The sequence below is a fragment of the Pempheris klunzingeri genome, chromosome 24 (assembly GCF_042242105.1).
Source record: "Pempheris klunzingeri isolate RE-2024b chromosome 24, fPemKlu1.hap1, whole genome shotgun sequence".
NCBI classification, from domain to species: Eukaryota; Metazoa; Chordata; class Actinopteri; order Acropomatiformes; family Pempheridae; genus Pempheris; species Pempheris klunzingeri.
The window spans coordinates 117,398-137,506 of NC_092035.1; the positions used below are offsets into that span (position 1 = coordinate 117,398).

The following is a 20,109-nucleotide window of genomic DNA, read 5'->3' on the forward strand; positions in this document are numbered from 1 at the left end:
TCCGGTCCGTGAAGGCATCCCGACCCCACGGCCCGCAGTGTGACGGAGACACAGGAGGGAGGGGGGGGCTTTTACTGTGGAGGGAGGAAGTCCACTCCAATTTACACATAATTAGATAGACACCGGAAGTGAATTCAAAATAAAAGCCGTTACCGGTCCAATAATAATTTATTTTCAATGAAAATGAAACGGTCCTAAAACCTCTTCCCAAATATGTCATCAGGTGTAAGATATATATCAATAACGTCATCGAAACTAAACAATATTCATTCATTCATCAATGAAATTAAATGAAAACTAAAATAGAGTAAAATTTATTATAATTAACTAAAATAAAATGAAATTCATGTAAAAGTAATTGATTGAATTTAAAGTAACAACCCCTGACAAAAAACTAAAGTTTAAAGTATTGATAATGATGAAGATAAAGAGTAGACTGAACACTGCTTCCGGAATACATTTCAAAATAAAAGCACCACGTTGTAGCCTTTTATTTTGAAGGCAGGATCAATAATCAATAACTGAGCCCAGAGTTTATGGAAGAGTTTATTGATCAGAAAGCCAAAAACTGACACTTATTATTGCGATCAATACAGTATTTCATCTCATCTGTAGTCAATAATTCAAACAAACTAAACAACATCAAATCTTATCAATACTGATCAATAACATCCAGTTTACAATCAGCAGTCAGATCAATCAATGGAAACAGCTGGACAAGGACATGATTCATTTAGTGGATCTGACACTTATCGATCGTATCAGAAGTGATGAGAAACACCGAATCAATAATCAGATCAATCAATCAATCAATCAATCAGATCAAACAATAATCAACACACAGCTGATCACAATAAAATAAGGAAGCTCAATGATACCGAGATTTCATTCATTCAGTTTGTTAATAAATCAAAATAAAGTCCCACTGATTAATTTTCAACTTTGATTAAATTGATTCTCTAATCAATAGAATTTTAATCAAACTTATTAAAACGTTTTCAGTTATTTTATTTTATTTCAGTTTTCTTCTCACTTTTGTTTTTATTCATTTTGTGATGGTGAATCAAACTTTTAGAATTATTTTAACAACATTTAAATAGACGTTTACGTTTTATAAACTATGAATCAATTATAGAAATTGATCGATTATCAAAAGTAAAATTTGGGGACTAAACGTTGAATTTGAGGAAAATCAGAAAAATTTCAGACGACCGTCCGACGTCGGTTTTAACGTCCAAACGCTTCAACGTGGTTTTTTAACGTGGTTTTAATCTCAGTTTGACTTCAAGGAGAAAATTTCTGAGCAGGTTAAACAGACGAAGACGAAGACGAAGACGAACGTTGCAGCTTTTTGGTTTTGTTCATTTAAATCATTTAAGCAGAAAAACTGAATTTCATCTAAACTCCAGCAGGTTCTCCAGGTTCTCCAGGTTCTCCAGGTTCAGTACATGTTGCTGGACTTCCACTGAGCTCCGTTACTGTTTCCTGTCGGGAAAAAACAAAAACACGTAAATATAGAAACGACGTTAATGGATGATTAAAAAAAACTGGTTTCTCACTAAAGGGCGTCTTACTGGAAAACTCTTGTGGGGACTTCTTCCTCTGATGGGATCCAGAAACCTGCTGGATGATCAGATTACAGGTGATCACTTCACATCAAAACTTATTGATCCTCTGCGGTCTGAATAAATAAGAAATCAATATTATTAAATCAATATTTCACTAAAAACAAACGGACCTTCTTCTTTGATCCAACGGCGCTCAGAGCGGCGATCTTACTCTCGATATCTGAAACCTGCAGAGGACGAGATCATCATCATCATCATCTTCATCTTCGTTGTTAACATCATCATCAGTAGTATCATCATCATCATCATCAGTATCATCATCTTCATCTTCGTTGTTAACATCATCAGTAGTATCATCATCATCATCATCATCAGTATCATCATCTTCATCTTCATCTTCGTTGTTAACATCATCATCAGTATCATCATCATCATCATCATTAGTATTAGTATCATCATCTTCATCTTCGTTGTTAACATCATCATCAGTATCATCATCATCATCATCATCAGTATCATCATCTTCATCTTCATCTTCGTTGTTAACATCATCAGTAGTATCATCATCATCATCATCAGTATCATCATCTTCATCTTCATCTTCGTTGTTAACATCATCATCAGTAGTATCATCATCATCATCATCAGTATCATCATCTTCATCTTCATCTTCGTTGTTAACATCATCATCAGTAGTATCATCATCATCATCATCATCAGTATCATCATCTTCATCTTCGTTGTTAACATCATCAGTAGTATCATCATCATCATCATCATCATCAGTATCATCATCTTCATCTTCATCTTCGTTGTTAACATCATCAGTAGTATCATCATCATCATCATCAGTATCATCATCTTCATCTTCATCTTCGTTGTTAACATCATCATCAGTAGTATCATCATCATCATCATCATCAGTATCATCATCTTCATCTTCGTTGTTAACATCATCAGTAGTATCATCATCATCATCATCATCATCAGTATCATCATCTTCATCTTCATCTTCGTTGTTAACATCATCATCAGTAGTATCATCATCATCATCATCATTAGTATTAGTATCATCATCTTCATCTTCGTTGTTAACATCATCATCAGTAGTATCATCATCATCATCATTAGTATTAGTATCATCATCTTCATCTTCGTCGTTAACATCATCATCAGTAGTATCATCATCTTCATCTTCATCTTCGTCGTTAACATCATCATCAGTAGTGTCATCATCATCATCATCATCATCATCATTAGTATCATCATCTTCATCTTCGTCTTCGTTGTTAACATCATCATCAGTAGTGTCATCATCATCATCATTAGTATCATCTTCATCTTCATCTTCGTTGTTAACATCATCATCAGTAGTATCATCATCATCATTAGTATCATCATCTTCATCTTCGTCTTCGTTGTTAACATCATCATTAGTATCATCTTCATCATCATTAGTATCATCATCTTCATCTTCGTTGTTAACATCATCATCAGTAGTATCATCATCATCAGTATCATCATCTTCATCTTCGTTGTTAACATCATCATCAGTAGTATCATCATCTTCATCTTCGTTAACATCATCATCATTAGTATCATCATCATCATCATCTTCATCTTCGTTGTTAACATCATCATCAGTAGTATCATCATCTTCATCTTCGTTAACATCATCATCATTAGTATCATCATCATCATTAGTATCATCATCTTCATCTTCATCTTCGTTGTTAACATCATCATCATTAGTATCATCATCATCATCATTAGTATCATCATCATCTTCGTCTTCGTTGTTAACATCATCATCAGTAGTATCATCATCATCATCATCAGTATCATCATCTTCATCTTCGTTAACATCATCATCAGTAGTATCATCATCATCATCATCTTCATCTTCATCTTCGTTGTTAACATCATCATCAGTAGTATCATCATCTTCATCTTCGTTAACATCATCATCATTAGTATCATCATCATCATTAGTATCATCATCTTCATCTTCATCTTCGTTGTTAACATCATCATCAGTAGTATCATCATCTTCATCTTCATCTTCATCTTCGTCTTCGTTGTTAACATCATCAGTAGTATCATCATCATCATCATCATCATCAGTATCATCATCATCTTCGTTGTTAACATCATCATCAGTAGTATCATCATCATCATCATCATTAGTATTAGTATCATCATCTTCATCTTCGTCGTTAACATCATCATCAGTAGTATCATCATCATCATCATCAGTATCATCATCTTCATCTTCGTTGTTAACATCATCATCATTAGTATCATCATCTTCATCTTCGTTGTTAACATCATCATCAGTAGTATCATCATCATCATCATCATTAGTATCATCATCTTCATCTTCGTCTTCGTTGTTAACATCATCATCAGTATCATCTTCATCATCATTAGCATCATCATCTTCATCTTCGTTGTTAAAATCATCATCATTAGTATCATCATCATCATCATCAGTATCATCTTCATCATCTTCATCTTCGTTGTTAACATCATCATCACTAGTATCATCATCTTCATCTTCATCTTCGTTGTTAACATCATCATCAGTAGTATCATCATCATCATCATCATTAGTATCATCATCTTCATCTTCGTTGTTAACATCATCATCAGTAGTATCATCATCATCATTAGTATCATCATCTTCATCTTCGTCTTCGTTGTTAACATCATCATTAGTATCATCTTCATCATCATTAGTATCATCATCTTCATCTTCGTCTTCGTTGTTAACATCATCATTAGTATCATCATTAGTATCATCATCTTCATCATCATTAGTATCATCATCTTCATCATCATTAGTATCATCATTAGTATCATCATCTTCATCATCATTAGTATCATCATTAGTATCATCATCTTCATCGTTAACATCATCATTAGTATCATCATCATCATCTTCATCTTCGTTGTTAACATCATCATCATTAGTATCATCATCTTCATCTTCGTCTTCGTTGTTAACATCATCATCATTAGTATCATCTTCATCATCATTAGTATCATCATCTTCATCATCATTAGTATCATCATCTTCGTCATCATTAGTATCATCATCATCATCATCATCTTCATCATCATTAGTATCATCATCTTCATCATCATTAGTATCATCATCATCATTAGTATCATCATCTTCATCATCATTAGTATCATCATCATCATTAGTATCATCATCTTCATCATCATTAGTATCATCATCATCATTAGTATCATCTTCATCATCATTAGTATCATCATCATCATCATTAGTATCATCTTCATCATCATTAGTATCATCTTCATCATCATCAGTATCATCTTCATCATCATTAGTATCATCTTCATCATCATCATCATTAGTATCATCTTCATCATCATCAGTATCATCTTCATCATCATCATCATTAGTATCATCTTCATCATCATCATCATTAGTATCATCTTCATCATCATCAGTATCATCTTCATCATCATCATCATTAGTATCATCTTCATCATCATCAGTATCATCTTCATCATGTGGACATTTTCAGTCATAATTTGCTCAAACTGATCAGAATCTTTATTTCTGGTTCTTTTCTCAGGACTCATGAAGGTTTTATGATGACAGGATCGTTAATAACTTCTCATGATCAGGACTAAACATTCTCATGATCAGGACTAAACATTCTCATGATCATGACTAAACATTCTCATGATCAGGACTAAACGTTCTCATGATCAGGACTAAACGTTCTCATGATCAGGACTAAACTTTCTCATGATCAGGACTAAACGTTCTCATGATCAGGACTAAACGTTCTCATTAACATGACTAAACGTTCTCATGATCATGACTAAACATTCTCATGATCAGGACTAAACGTTCTCATGATCAGGACTAAACATTCTCATGATCATGACTAAACATTCTCATGATCAGGACTAAACGTTCTCATGATCATGACTAAACTTTCTCATGATCAGGACTAAAAGTTCTCATTAACATGACTAAACGATCTCATTAACATGACTAAATGTTCTCATTAACATGACTAAATGTTCTCATGATCAGGACTAAACGTTCTCATGATCATGACTAAACGATCTCATTAACATGACTAAATGTTCTCATTAACATGACTAAATGTTCTCATGATCAGGACTAAACGTTCTCATTAACATGACTAAACGTTCTCATTAACATGACTAAATGTTCTCATTAACATGACTAAACGTTCTCATGATCAGGACTAAACGATCTCATTAACATGACTAAATGTTCTCATGATCATGACTAAACGATCTCATTAACATGACTAAATGTTCTCATTAACATGACTAAACGTTCTCACGATCAGGACTAAACGTTCTCACGATCATGACTAAACGTTCTCGTGATCATGACTAAACGTTCTCATTAACATGACTAAATGTTCTCATTAACATGACTAAACGTTCTCATTAACATGACTAAACTTTCTCATGATCAGGACTAAACGTTCTCATTAACATGACTAAACGTTCTCATGATCAGGACTAAACGTTCTCATTAACATGACTAAACTTTCTCATGATCAGGACTAAACGTTCTCATGATCATGACTAAACGTTCTCATTAACATGACTAAACTTTCTCATGATCATGACTAAGCGTTCTCATGATCAGGACTAAACGTTCTCATGATCAGGACTAAACGTTCTCATTAACATGACTAAACTTTCTCATGATCAGGACTAAACGTTCTCATTAACATGACTAAACTTTCTCATGATCAGGACTAAACGTTCTCATTAACATGACTAAACTTTCTCATGATCAGGACTAAACGTTCTCATGATCATGACTAAACGTTCTCATTAACATGACTAAACTTTCTCATGATCAGGACTAAACGTTCTCATGATCAGGACTAAACGTTCTCATGATCATGACTAAACGTTCTCATTAACATGACTAAACTTTCTCATGATCAGGACTAAACGTTCTCATTAACATGACTAAACTTTCTCATGATCAGGACTAAACGTTCTCATGATCAGGACTAAACGTTCTCATTAACATGACTAAACGTTCTCATGATCATGACTAAACGTTCTCATTAACATGACTAAATGTTATTATTACTTGGCTGAGGCGGCTCCACCCACCTCACTCTCGGCGCTCTGGACTCTGGCGGCGGTCAGCGCCACCACGTCCTCCAGCTCTGACAGCTCCGAGTCGGTCGCCCCCCCGAAATTAGTCTTGGCGCTCTGCTCGAGTCGTCGCAGCTTCGACTCCAGTTCGTACGACTGACCGGCTGCGATGTACACCTGCACAGGTGAGACGACAGATACACCCGTGTCAGCTGACAGGCCTCCACAGCACTGACGATGAAAAGAGAAGCAGGACTGCGTCTGACTGCAAAACACACCGACTGGTTCTCCGACCATCGTTAGCTGATCATCATGATTTTATTGATTATCTATGAATGAGAATGAAAGTGAGAATCAGAATCTCGTAATTACGATTTAGCTTCTTAATAATTACGAAATTGTTTTGCTTCATTCAGGAGATAAAAATCTACATTCAATATGTTCTCATGTTTTTCTCATCCATACAGAACTGTAAACACAAGATTAATACGAAGGTTGGAAAAAAACGTAAAATATTTTTTACATTTACAAGAATCGTGAAATATAGAAGACAAATGATGAGAAAATAACTTTGCATCTCGTACAAGATTTCTTGTCTCACATTTTTCGTACTTACAATGTAATTCTACTTTTTTCTCTAACTACTAAATCATCATAAATATTTTCTGAAGACATGAATGAAATATTTTTTTGAATTCTGAGAACATTTTCCCATAATAACAACCGATGACATGCTGAACTCTTGAGGACAAAAAAGGTTTCTTAGTTACATTGTTTTACGTGATGATAAGATAATTTCCTCATAATTACGAGTCTGTTTTCTCACTCAGTAAAACCGACTGGCACTTTAAAATACGTGGATTTACAAAAACAGAAACTTGCTGTGGATTTTTCAGCCGTTTTAACAGTTGAATCTCTGTTGGATCCAAACTGGAACCAGTTGCTCCCAGCATGTTTTACAGAGACCAGTCCTGCCGTGACACAGCAGCCGGGGGGGTCAAAGCCAGTCCAGACATTTCTGTCATGCTTCAGACGAGGCGGGGGGGTTCAGCTCAGTGTGACCTTCAGACAAAGGTTAGGGGGGGAAACGAGGCGTGCAGTTTATGTTTGAAGCTTACATTTTCCTCAAGTTCCCTGAAAGCATCATCTGCTTGCTTAACGTCAGTCCCTACTAAGTGGGCCCTGTCGGCCGGCTCTGACAGGCCGAACTCAACCATTGCGTTTTCTGTGGCATTAATGGTTCTCAGGACCTCAGTGGTGAGGTCACAGAGGGCGGCGGCGGTCGATCTCTGAAAGCCATGTAGAGGGACAGATGTTAGCAGCTGGAAAACACAACATCTGATCCTGCAGCAGCTACCGGCCTGGACGCCCAAGGATGGAGACGGATCTTCCTCTGTCGGGGTTTTGTTCAGGTCACTTCGGTGTTCCTGACCTTTAACCCCATGATAATATCTCACATGCACCCTGATTTACGGGTTAAACCACAGACTGTAGAACACAAGTGGATGTGGCCGCTGTGATGTCACCCGCCGGTTTGTGGACGCCATTTTGAATCCTCCAGTGTGGCTCTACGAGCGCCGCCATCTTGGTTTTGTGGAGCCAGAAGTGACGTTTGTTCCATAAATCAGAGGACACTGACACTTCTTTACACAGACTGATACCGACCAATCAGAGGACGCTTCTTTACACAGACTGATACCGACCAATCAGAGGACGCTTCTTTATACAGACTGATACCGACCAATCAGAGGACGCTTCTTTATACAGGCTGATACCGACCAATCAGAGGACGCTTCTTTACAGACTGATACCGACCAATCAGAGGACGCTTCTTTACACAGGCTGATACCGACCAATCAGAGGACGCTTCTTTACAGACTGATACCGACCAATCAGAGGACGCTTCTTTATACAGACTGATACCGACCAATCAGAGGACGCTTCTTTATACAGACTGATACCGACCAATCAGAGGACGCTTCTTTATAGACTGATACCGACCAATCAGAGGACGCTTCTTTATACAGACTGATACCGACCAATCAGAGGACGCTTCTTTATAGACTGATACCGACCAATCAGAGGACGCTTCTTTATAGACTGATACCGACCAATCAGAGGACGCTTCTTTACGCAGACTGATACCGACCAATCAGAGGACGCTTCTTTACACAGACTGATACCGACCAATCAGAGGACGCTTCTTTACACAGACTGATACCGACCAATCAGAGGACGCTTCTTTACACAGACTGATACCGACCAATCAGAGGACGCTTCTTTACAGACTGATACCGACCAATCAGAGGACGCTTCTTTACAGACTGATACCGACCAATCAGAGGACGCTTCTTTACAGACTGATACCGACCAATCAGAGGACGCTTCTTTACAGACTGATACCGACCAATCAGAGGACGCTTCTTTATAGACTGATACCGACCAATCAGAGGACGCTTCTTTATAGACTGATACCGACCAATCAGAGGACGCTTCTTTATAGACTGATACCGACCAATCAGAGGACACTTCTTTATAGACTGATACCGACCAATCAGAGGACGCTTCTTTACGCAGACTGATACCGACCAATCAGAGGACGCTTCTTTACGCAGACTGATACCGACCAATCAGAGGACGCTTCTTTACGCAGACTGATACCGACCAATCAGAGGACGCTTCTTTATACAGACTGATACCGACCAATCAGAGGACGCTTCTTTATAGACTGATACCGACCAATCAGAGGACGCTTCTTTACGCAGACTGATACCGACCAATCAGAGGACGCTTCTTTATACAGACTGATACCGACCAATCAGAGGACGCTTCTTTATAGACTGATACCGACCAATCAGAGGACGCTTCTTTATAGACTGATACCGACCAATCAGAGGACGCTTCTTTACAGACTGATACCGACCAATCAGAGGACGCTTCTTTACAGACTGATACCGACCAATCAGAGGACGCTTCTTTATACAGACTGATACCGACCAATCAGAGGACGCTTCTTTACACAGACTGATACCGACCAATCAGAGGACGCTTCTTTATACAGACTGATACCGACCAATCAGAGGACGCTTCTTTATAGACTGATACCGACCAATCAGAGGACGCTTCTTTACAGACTGATACCGACCAATCAGAGGACGCTTCTTTACACAGACTGATACCGACCAATCAGAGGACGCTTCTTTACAGACTGATACCGACCAATCAGAGGACGCTTCTTTACACAGACTGAAGCTCCTTCTGTCTATTTTATTATTATTATTAAATCTGAAGGAATCCGACCTGATGGGGCACAGAACTACAGAATGAGGCTCAGAGGGAGTCGATCTAAACTCAGATGTCACCATCATTAATTCATAATGAGAAGTTACGGCAGAAAGAGTCGCCTACTTCCTGTTTTAGCAAACAAGATATTAAACCTGTGATGTAAAATAAAGCAACATGTTGAAGCACACAGAACTTGGCGGTTTGAGAGCGAGACAACAGCTGGAACAGCAGCAGGACATTACATCCATCTCGATGTCACACAAAAATATTCTTGTTCAGGACTTTAGATTCACAAGGAGAAAAACTGGAGTCTGTTTTAAGACAAAAAGAGTCCGTAGTATCAATAAAAAGATTTAATTTGTCAGCATCAAAAGTTTCTGACTTCTCTCAGAACCTCCAGCGGCATGTTTTCACTGTGTGGATCAACACTGCCAAACACCACTGAAGAAGAACTCTGTGGTCGTACACCTGATCCCCGCGGCTCCTCGACGGTCCAGGCAGGTAGCTGCTGACCTTCACATTTACATTTCTGAAGGTCATTAGCGAACGCAGGAGGCGGCCGGTTAGTGAGGAGGCGTTCATGCAGTCTGTTGGAAACCTGAACAACCAGCAGCGAGGTCGAGAACTTTTTTATTTCTGCTTTTGCTGTCATGTGACACTCTGATGTTGGAGTGGAGCTCTTCATGACAATAACAACATGAATATGATTAAATGTGAACATGAAGTTGGTTTTTAAAGGACGTGCTGCTGGTTCTCGGACGGTTGGGGGGGGCTGAGCAGCTGGAGCTTCATCACAAATGGGATCCTGGACGGTTCAAGCTGAACGTCTCAGCGTGACCTCAGAAACCACAACGCCAAACGAAGCCCGAAACTTCTTTGGTCACGATAACGAAGCATCATCATCACAAAACAAACCCAGACGGGCCGACGCAGGAACGGATCGTCCTGTCAGGGTTCGTTTAGTGATACCGACGCCGCTCGCTGGTCATCATCACGCTAATCACACGGCTTCGTACTAAACAATCAACAATTCTACATACTAATAGCATAGTATAGTAGTAGTATACTCGTATACTGATATGATTAATACCATTAATAATACAATACGGTTTAATGCTTCTGCTCTCAGAGCTCCAAAAGCCGTGTGACGACAACATGAGAACGTGTTTTTTATTCGCTCTGAGGAGTCAGAGAGTCTGAAAACATCCAGATTCCCATTTGCTGTGAAATCCACCTGCGATCTGAACCGTCAGTCAGTCTGCCCGTCCGTCCGTCCTACCTTCTGAGCCTCAGTGGGCATCTCATCACTGGACGAGCTCAGGTCTTTGTCCTTCAGAGACTCCAGCGTGGCGGCCGGCCCGCCCCTGACCGGACCTTTACCCGCTGAGAAGGACTTCTTCGCTGCCTCGTCATCTGACGATGGGCCCTTATCGCTCAGGTTCCCCGCCAGCTCGCTCAACTTCCTCCTCAGCTTCTCCTCCTCGTTGTGACCCGCCGGGGTCGACGTCTGACAGAGAAGATGTTTGCTGGTGACACGAACCCTTTAAAAGGCGGCAGAACTTTGATTCGTTAAGGACGTCGTTCTTTTCTCACCTCGTCAGCAGGCGTCATCTTCTCCTCCAGGCGGCTCAGCAGACTCTCGATGGCCGACATGCGTTTGTTCAGCTCGTTCATCTGCGATCAGAAGATCAACGACGATGACGGACAAAAACCGAATTTAACATTTGACTTTGAACATTAAACACGTTCAGTCACCTGTGTAACCATGGTAACCATTGTTACACGGGGGTGACTGAACACCCACTCACACCATGACTCATGCGACTTGACGACTCACATGACGACCGGGTACCGACAGGGCCCACAAGGGCCTAACGACCCTACAGTGTTTATGTGCCTGACCTGCCTACCAGTCAGTTAGAACTGGAGGCGAAACGTCTTCAAGTACCTTCAACAAGTCCACTTGACTTTTGCTCAACTCCTAAGGGAGCACTGATAGTGTTTCCATGGTAACAGTATTGGTGTAACTGGTGATGACGCTGAGAATGACAGCAGACGATTGGCTGTGAAGCAGGTGTTTGTTACGAAGACAGTGATTGGCTGTAGCGTCTTACGGGCGGGGCTTGGCCCAGGTTCTCCTGGGAGGACGCCCTGCTGTTCCGGCGCCGGTGGGGGGGCTGCTGGTACGTGGGGGGGTACCGCGGGAAGTCGTCCTCATCAGAGGTGTCGACGTACTGCTGCCGAGCAACCGAGGAGCTGATCTTAGACAGAGAGCGAGTCCGGACCATCCTGCTGTCGCCATAGTCATCTGACAGGTGAGACAGACAGGTAGGACAGACAGGTAGGACAGACAAGGACGCACTGTGATTACTGTAGTACTGCAGTATTCTGTTGTACACTGTAGTACTGTGGGTTCTGTAGTAGTCTGTAGTAAAACTGTGTATATCCTGTGTAGCAGCATGCAGTACTGCGTGTACATGCAGTACCCGATCTCATGGCGTAGCGGTCCAGGCTCTTGCGGCGGTTCCCGCGGTGGTTGTACATGTCATAGTCCACGTCATTCCGGTAACCTCGATCATCCGGAATCTGCAGCAAGAACAAAACATCCTTATTCTGTACTCTGTGTACTTTCTGTGTACTCTGAGTACTCTCTGTGTACTCCACCTGTACGGACGGCCGCCGTGAGTGGGGGAAGTACTCCTCGGGGTCGAAGTCCAGAGGATGAACCGACAGCAGCCGTTTGCTTTTCCTCATCTGACACAAACAGAGTTCAGAGCTTCAGCGTCTCGTCTGCGTCTCGTTCACAACGTTTCACTTTGACTTCTGCTCACCGATTTGTAGCGCTGAGCCTCTGTGTCCACGTGGTCGTCCTCCGCGCCATTATACACGTCTGCAGGTTACATCAAGTGACACCATTTCATTGTCAAACAGAAACATGAAAAACCATCAAAGTGAAACGTTCCCATAGAGACTCTGAGCCGAGCGGTCGGGTCTCTGCAGCTCGTTCCGTATCTCACATTCTCAACTTCAAACTCTTTCTCTGCAGAAGCAACAACAAACTGAACATCAAACGTGTGTTTTAAAATACGTTCCCACGTCCACAAACTCTAAAACTTTAAAGTACTCAGTAAGAGTTTTCAGTATTTATGTACAAACAGTTTTAAAACAGTTTATTGACTCACGGCCGCGGACGTCTGGCATGCTCTGAGTGTCGTCGTCACGGCCGCCTGAAGAACACAAACAGAAAGTGTTATTAGCTCGTAGCATTTAGCATCAAAGGTCAAAGATCAGAGACATTTTCTCTGCAGCTGCATCATCAAAAACTGAATTATTAAAAAATGGTTTTCCTCTTAGTTTTTATGCAGCTGAACACGTTAAACACAAAGTGACTGTTCCAAACCTTCAGATTGTCAACATTAACACTGTTCACCTGTTCACCAGCTCACCTGTTCACCTGCAGCATAAACACATCCTGCCACATCGTCCAGTTTACCTGCTCTTCCTACTTTTATCTTTAACCGTCCTGTTTTCAGTCGAGTTGTTCAGCAATTCAGATATAAAATAAAAACTGTAAAATTGAATACAGTTTCCTTAAGGTGAACTAACGACGTTCTGTTGGAAACTTAGTGAGCAACAAATCATTCAATCAATCAATCAATCAGTAAAGTAAAATAAAATATAGTCTGACGGATCTCTGGTCAATAAACACATCATGTGAGTCTGAACTTTACACCCCCCCCCCCCCCCCCCCCCCCCCCCCCCCCCCCCCCCACAGGTGAGCTCAGGTGAGGTCAGACTCACCGTCTCCGTTCAGCCTCTTGTACAGTGACCTCATCACCTTGGCGCTGCCGAAACGTTTGAAGCGGTTCCTCACGTTGTCATGGTACCAGCCCACCGTCCCGATCTTCAGCACCCTGCGGACGGACACACAGCAGCGCTCTGACGCCGTCCACCTGAGCAGGTGATCACACATGCTAAGCTACGTGCTAACGCTCACCTGGTCATGCGGCAGTTGTCGCACACCCAGCCGTGCTCTTTCTTGTTGTAGCGGCTGCAGGACTTGCAGGTGAACATGAGGCAGTCCAGGCACTGGCGCTTACTGTTCACCAGGAACTTGAAGGGTTGCAGGCAACGGATGCAGTGAGAGTCTGACAGCTGAGTCTGAGAACCCAGAAGCTCCCGCTTGGTGTCCTCCTTCTCAATCTTTGTCTTCAGCTCGCTGCCGAGACAAGAGCAGGGGGAGGAAGGTCAACACCACCATCATCACCATCATCACCATCTTCACCATCATCACCACCATCATCACCACCACCATCATCTTAATCACCATCATCATCACCATCACCATCTTCACCATCACCACCACCATCATCACCATCTTCACCACCACCATCATCTTAATCACCATCATCACCATCACCACCATCATCACCACCATCACCACCATCTTCACCACCACCACCACCATCATCTTCATCACCACCACCACCACCACCATCATCTTAATCACCATCATCTTCATCACCATCACCATCTTCACCATCATCACCACCATCACCACCATCACCACCATCTTCACCACCACCATCATCATCATCACCACCACCATCATCTTAATCACCATCATCTTCATCACCATCACCATCTTCACCATCATCACCACCATCACCACCATCACCACCATCACCACCATCTTCACCACCACCATCATCTTAATCACCACCACCATCATCTTCATCCTCATCTTCATCTTCATCACCATCACCACCATCTTCACCATCATCACCACCATCACCATCTTCACCATCATCTTCACCATCACCATCTTCACCATCATCACCACCATCACCATCATCATCATCACCACCACCATCACCACCATCACCATCTTCACCATCATCACATCATCACCACCACCATCACCATCATCTTAATCACCATCATCATCACCACCATCATCACCACCATCTTCACCACCACCATCATCTTCATCACCATCATCACCACCACCATCACCATCATCTTAATCACCATCATCATCACCACCATCTTCACCACCACCATCATCTTCATCACCATCATCACCACCATCATCTTAATCACCATCACCATCATCTTCATCTTCATCACCATCACCATCACCACCATCATCACCATCTTCACCATCATCATCACCACCATCACCACCATCTTCACCACCACCACCATCTTCATCACCATCATCACCACCACCACCACCACCACCACCACCATCTTAATCACCATCACCACCATCATCACCATCTTCACCATCATCACCACCATCACCATCTTCACCGTCATCACCACCATCATCACCATCTTCACCGTCATCACCACCATCACCATCTTCACCATCATCACATCATCACCACCACCACCACCACCACCATCATCACCATCACCACCATCATCACATCATCACCACCACCACCACCACCACCACCATCATCACATCATCACCACCACCACCACCACCACCATCATCACCATCACCACCATCATCACCACCATCACCACCATCATCACCACCATCACCACCATCTTCACCACCATCATCATCACCACCACCACCATCATCTTAATCACCATCACCATCATCTTCATCACCATCATCACCACCATCTTCACCACCACCATCATCTTCATCACCATCACCACCACCATCATCTTAATCACCATCACCACCATCTTCACCATCATCACCATCTTCACCATCATCACCACCGTCACCATCTTCACCATCATCTTCACCATCACCATCACATCTTCACCATCACCACCATCTTCACCACCACCATCATCTTCATCACCACCACCACCACCACCATCTTAATCACCATCACCACCATCTTCACCATCTTCACCATCATCACCATCATCACCATCACCATCATCATCATCATCATCATCACCATCATCACCACCATCACCATCACCATCATCATCACCATCATCACCACCATCACCATCATCACCACCATCACCATCACCATCACCATCACCATCACCATCATCATCATCATCACCATCAGTGTTCTCCGTTGTTTTACTTCCTGTCACATGTTCACACCACATTTAAATCAGAGAACCAATCATGTTCATGGATCAGAGAACAGATGTTGATGTTCTGGTTCCTCAGCAGAAGAAACAGGAACAAAGAGAAGCTTGAACAAACTTTTGTCTTTAAGCTGAAACATTTTTCTCCGTTCTGTTCACCAGATGTTAAAGTGCAGAAATTCTTTTTTCTTTTTGGGTTAGAATATCTCGTGTAGTTTGACTTTAAACTTTTTCATTTAAAGTTATTAGAATCACAGAGTCTGTAATAATGATTGTAATGTTTTAGTGTTGATGAGGTAAAAACCATGACGTGTTTAAAATGATCTGAACTGTTGAACTGATCAGTAAAATGCTTTATGTGTTCATGTTTTTATATTCTGGAACATTTTGACTTTATTTGAATCTTTTTATAGTTTTACGGTGATCAAACAAAGATCCGTCCCGTCATGGTCGGCTGCATTTTATTGATTTCAGGAGGTTTTCATCTTTTCTGTGAATTACAGTGAATTCAATTAAAGGATGAATTCTTCATGTGTGAATGAGATTGAACAGTTTGTGTGCTAAATGTCAGAATGTGATTTTCCGCCGTTCTAATCAGATTATCTTCAGCACAGAAACGATTTGTCCGTCCAGACTGAAGACAGAAGCTGCTTTTTGTTCCTCAGACTCTCATCGTGGATCGTTACTGATTCACTTCTGGATCTCAGTCCCAGTTTAAAGGAAATGTTGATGAGGTCTTTTAACCAGAAAAGTCTCTCCAGCTGTTTCCTCTCTCTGTCTCTGGGGGACTTTGCCCCCAGGGCTGATGGGAGTTGGAGTCTTCAGGAGGGAACACAGAGCGTCTTTGTGAGCTTCCTGTTTTGTCCTGCAGACTCCCGTCCGTGTGACCGAGTCGTGATCGACTGAAACAACGACGTCTTTCACACTCAACATTCCTCAAAACCTCCAGAGAACGAGTCGATTCTCAGAAACAAACTGCTGCCGAATGTCTAAAAACACATTTTATTAGAAACAGACAGAAACAGGAAACATGCACAGGTGAGCTGAAGAAACACCTTTAAAAAACAAACGGATCCAAATAAAAATAAGAAAGGACTTTTTGACTTTTCTTTGTTTCTGGTTTTAGTGAAAGTGTCTTTCACTAAATAATATAGTTTTAATATCACATCAGTATCTATGAATGTTAACTGCATTTTGTTTGAATGCTTTTGTGACATTGCTCCTAAAACTTTACTGCCAATAAAGACGATTGAATTGGATTAACTGAAATCTGAAAATATAAAATACACCAAAGTATAAAGTAATGTTTATTTTTGTATATGTGAACGTACATTTTAATCTGTTTATCTGCTAAAATGCACCAGAAATGTTTGTTTGTAACAATATAAAAGAATGAACCAATAAATAATATTAAATAAAATATCACAATAAAATAAATGTATAAAATTACTAGAGCGATGCAGTATAGCCCAATGAAGCATCATATATAATTATAGAAATGAAAATAATGTGTTGTTAATGTGAATGACTTATTATCTATTTACTACACAGACAGACAGAGCCTTCGTACCCGAGTCTCTCCTCTTCTTTCTTTCGGAGGTTAAAGTCTCGTTGAATCACCTCCCAAACATGTTTGGCTTCTTCATCCGTCAGACGGGAAAGATCCAGTTTCCGCTCCATCACGCTGAAATGACAAAAAACACATTTAAATGAACGTAAAACTGCATTTATTGATTTTTTCGTCCCTCTGACGGTGCTCAGAATGACTTTTGGGGTTCCTCAGGGTTCTATTGTCAGTCCCTTCTATTTTCAATTTATATGCTGACATGAAAGTTGTTTGTTAATGTATTAAACACACAAATAAACAATTTATAATTTATCAGAAAAGATCAAAAGTAGAGATATTTTGAAGGAAAAGCCTTAATGTTACTGGGAGAAAAGTTGTAATATTGCAATAAAATATGTATTAGTTTGAATAGAAAAATCTTTAAAGAATAAAAGTAGTGCTTTGAAAAATACAATTAATGTAATTACTAATTAATCTAATTCAATGCAGAATGCTGTGGATTTAATATTAGTGAGGAACATGTTCATCAAAGTAAGTGTCAATAATCACTTGTGGGTTCCTTGTCTTGGTTCTTTACACATACAACTTAACACATTAATATGTAAGACAAGTTCTTTTTTGTCCACTTGGGGGCAACAGAACAAACTGAAAACACGTCTGACAAATGTTTTTCAGTACTTTGTGTTATGAACTCATCCATCAGAAACCAGAGGAACCTGATCATCCCTCAGTGTAACCCGTACCTGTGGGGTTCCTCAGGGTTATATTCTTCAGTTCACACTTTCATTTGAAACATGTTTTTTTGCCCATAAACTATCAGACTGTTCCGACTGAAACAACAGAAAGAGATTTTTGTTCCTCGAAAACTCGAAGAAACATCTTCACCAAATCAATAATATTGATTGGTGGTTCACCTGCACCAGGTGCTCTGAGCTGATCTGCACGTGTCCATCAGGTCAGGAACAGTGACATCACCACCTTTAAGGTAGTGACGTTCCTGTTGTCTCACTGTGAAAAGTTAAATATTCAGAACCATAAAGAGTTTCTCAAACGAGTCTGTTTGAAGTCTCATTAGATTTAATTCAAACAGTTAAATGTACCATAAAACTGCATTTTTAAAACTGGTTTCAGCCTTAAAATCAGTTGAAATGAGATCGAACTGATGTCAGTTTATGAATGTTTCTGAAGCTGCAGTTCGTCACCACACCCTGAAAACGTTACGCAACAGATGATCTCACCGATTTCACTCCGAAAACAAAGAAACTGAATGTCAAAAACATTTATTCTGCTAAACTAACTAAAGTAAACTTTGACTGACGAGAACATTTGAAATAAAAGTCTCCTTTGTTAAAAAAGATGCTAAATATTCAGAAAGTTTTATCCAAGAGCTTTTTTCCTGAAACACTTTGGAAAAAGTTAAAAACACTCAGAGAAAACTGCTTCAGTCCATTTAAATAACTCATTATGAAATGTGACACTTTATCATTCAAACAATTGAAAACGTTGAAATAAAAAATCTATGAAAGTTCAAATTTAAATGCAGATTTGTTCAATAATTCAGCAAACTTCTCAGAGTTTCTCAACAGGAAGAGAAATTAAACCAGTTTAGTTTTAATGGGAAGTAATTTAGAGTTTAAAGGACAAATAATGAGTCAATGGGCCGTGATGAATGTGATTAAAGAGAAGAAGAAGAAAGACTCACCGTGCGTTTGAGAGCTCAGGCTGAAACTGAAGAGGCTTCTGAGTTTAGACTGAAGATCAGCTGATCACAAGACGGCCGTCCTCATGACAACACACACACACACACACACACACACACACACACTCACACACACAGAGATACACACATACAGAGATACACACATACAGACACACTCACACACACACACACACACAGATACACTCACTCACACACACACACACACACACACACACACACACACAGATACACAGATACACACATAGATACACACACACAACTACACACTGAAACACAGAAACACACACACACCCCTGTTGTGCAGGTTGAAGGTGAAACAAATAAAAAAAATGTAAAATGTAAAAAACAAAACAAAATAAAATCGTACAATTTACAAAAAAGTTTGGAAAATGTCAAATTTAAGAGGAAAACGTTTTTTCATGAGAAAAAGTTGTGATAAATATGAATATAATACATATATTAAATATAATGTATATAATAAATATGATAAACAATAAATATAATAAAAGCAGCTCGTGCTGAGCGTGAACTGAGTGATTCCTCTGACCTTCCTCTCCTGCAGCCTCGACGATGCTGCTCTCTGCTGGACTGGAAGAGTTCAGCGACCTGCTCGGTTCCATGAAGGCGCAGCACTGAAGCCTTCAGGCTCCCAGCAGGTAAACCGTGAGTCCGTTAACCTTCAGCTAAAACAGCCCCCACCACATTCAGAGTCAGTGGTCCTGATGAGAAAGACAACAAACACGCCTTCATCC

At 40.6% G+C, this 20,109-nt stretch overlaps 1 protein-coding gene across 3 annotated transcripts; it reads right to left on the reverse strand.

Moving 5' to 3' along the window:
* Positions 1–875: 875 nt before the first annotated feature.
* On the reverse strand, positions 876–20,013 carry mlpha (melanophilin a). Of its 3 annotated transcripts, none has more exons than XM_070855755.1 (16): positions 19,905–20,013; positions 19,340–19,623; positions 17,641–17,754; positions 13,990–14,211; positions 13,794–13,906; positions 13,175–13,219; positions 12,824–12,882; positions 12,657–12,746; positions 12,479–12,578; positions 12,107–12,300; positions 11,586–11,666; positions 11,272–11,499; positions 6,723–6,884; positions 1,739–1,795; positions 1,575–1,623; positions 876–1,485 (listed from the first exon to the last, which is right to left on the reverse strand). In XM_070855755.1, the coding sequence occupies exons 3-16, from the start codon at positions 17,748–17,750 to the stop codon at positions 1,442–1,444; spliced, it is 1,554 nt and encodes a 517-aa protein (XP_070711856.1). In that variant the 5' UTR covers positions 17,751–17,754; positions 19,340–19,623; positions 19,905–20,013; the 3' UTR covers positions 876–1,441. The 3 variants fall into 3 exon arrangements, with proteins under 3 accessions (XP_070711856.1, XP_070711858.1, XP_070711855.1); XM_070855757.1 differs by having other exon boundaries at positions 1,575–1,620; positions 19,340–19,650; positions 19,905–20,007; XM_070855754.1 differs by having other exon boundaries at positions 19,340–19,650; positions 19,905–20,007.
* Between the last annotated feature and the right edge of the window lie 96 nt (positions 20,014–20,109).